At 51.4% G+C, this 1,252-nt stretch overlaps 1 protein-coding gene across 1 annotated transcript in view; it reads left to right on the top strand.

Annotated features, from left to right (window-relative positions):
* Positions 1 to 673, top strand: part of LOC106819925 (syntaxin-6-like) — a gene marked incomplete at its 3' end in the record, with an annotated part of 6,786 nt that extends 6,113 nt beyond the window's left edge. Inside the window, 1 exon segment of the mRNA XM_014824494.1 lies at positions 579 to 673. Coding sequence (XP_014679980.1) covers positions 579 to 673 — 95 coding nt within the window.
* Between the last annotated feature and the right edge of the window lie 579 nt (positions 674 to 1,252).

The following is a 1,252-nucleotide window of genomic DNA, read 5'->3' as shown; positions in this document are numbered from 1 at the left end:
GTATGCACGCAAACTGCTGGATGCGTGCGTGTTTTTCTGTGCGTGCGTACGCGTGTTTGTGTGCTTGTGTGTGGTCGTGCATACGCGTGTTTGTGTGTTTGTGTGGTCGTGCGTACGCGTGTTTGTGTGTTTGTGTGTGGTCGTGCGTGCGCGTGTGTGCGTGCGTGCGTGCGTGCGTACGTGTGTGTTCGCGCGTGCGTACGTGTGTGTTCGCTCTCACCGTGCACGTGAGAGATTCTAGCATCTGCTCGAACATACGTGCTGATACGTGCGCGCGTGCGTGCGTGCGTGTGTTCGCGCGTGCGTACGTGTGTGTTCGCTCTCACCGTGCACGTGAGAGATTCTAGCACCTCCTCGAACATATACGTGCTGATGCGTGCGCGCGTGCGTGCGCGCGTGCGTGCGTGCGTGCGTGCGTCCGTGTGTGTTCGCTCTCATCGTGCGCGTGAGAGATTATAGCATCTGCTCGAACATACGTGCTGATGCATGCGCGCGTGCGTGTGCGTGTGTGTGTTTGCGTGCGTAGGTGCATGCGTGCATGCGTGCGTGCGTAACCCTCTCTGTCGGCGCCGCTGCAGGTATCGTCGAGAAGAATCCGAGGAAATTCAAGATAAGCGAAGCCGACGTGGAGGAGCGGAAGAGTTTCGTCGACCAGACCAGGCTCACCGTCAAAGTAAGTAAGCCACGCGCGCGCACACGTATATGCTCAACACTATGTTAATGGCCTCTTCTATAGAACGGTCTCCTGTATAGAGCTGGTTCATTCTATAGAACGGCCAGCTCTACAGAATGGACCACATCTATAGAATGGACCACCTCTATGGAACGGAACATCTCTATGGAACGGAACATCTCTATAGAATGGACCACCTCTATAGAGCTGGTCCATTCTATATAACGGCCACCTCTATAGAACGGACGCTGGCACAGCGGTTTATGACCGGCACGTTTCGCGTTTCCCTCGAGTGGCAATTATACAGTGCGACCACCTCTACGAGTTACACGGAGGTGATGGCTTCTAGCCAGCTAGCCACTGGTGTGGCGAGGTTTCCTGACTGTAGTGCTAATTAAATGTACAGTAGTTTTACAGCGCAGGAAGTTCTACTTGTAAATATCGATGTGGTACCGTGGGGATGTATGCCATATAGCTGCTTTATTGAAAGCCATAGACCATATATATGTAGGTATATCTATAGACTGAATGTATATATATTAATATACATACTAGTATATATATATACATATATATATT

The sequence above is a fragment of the Priapulus caudatus genome, unplaced genomic scaffold, assembly GCF_000485595.1.
Source record: "Priapulus caudatus unplaced genomic scaffold, Priapulus_caudatus-5.0.1 Scaffold5166, whole genome shotgun sequence".
NCBI lineage: Eukaryota > Metazoa > Priapulida > Priapulimorpha > Priapulimorphida > Priapulidae > Priapulus > Priapulus caudatus.
This window is presented reverse-complemented; position numbering and strand designations above follow the sequence as displayed.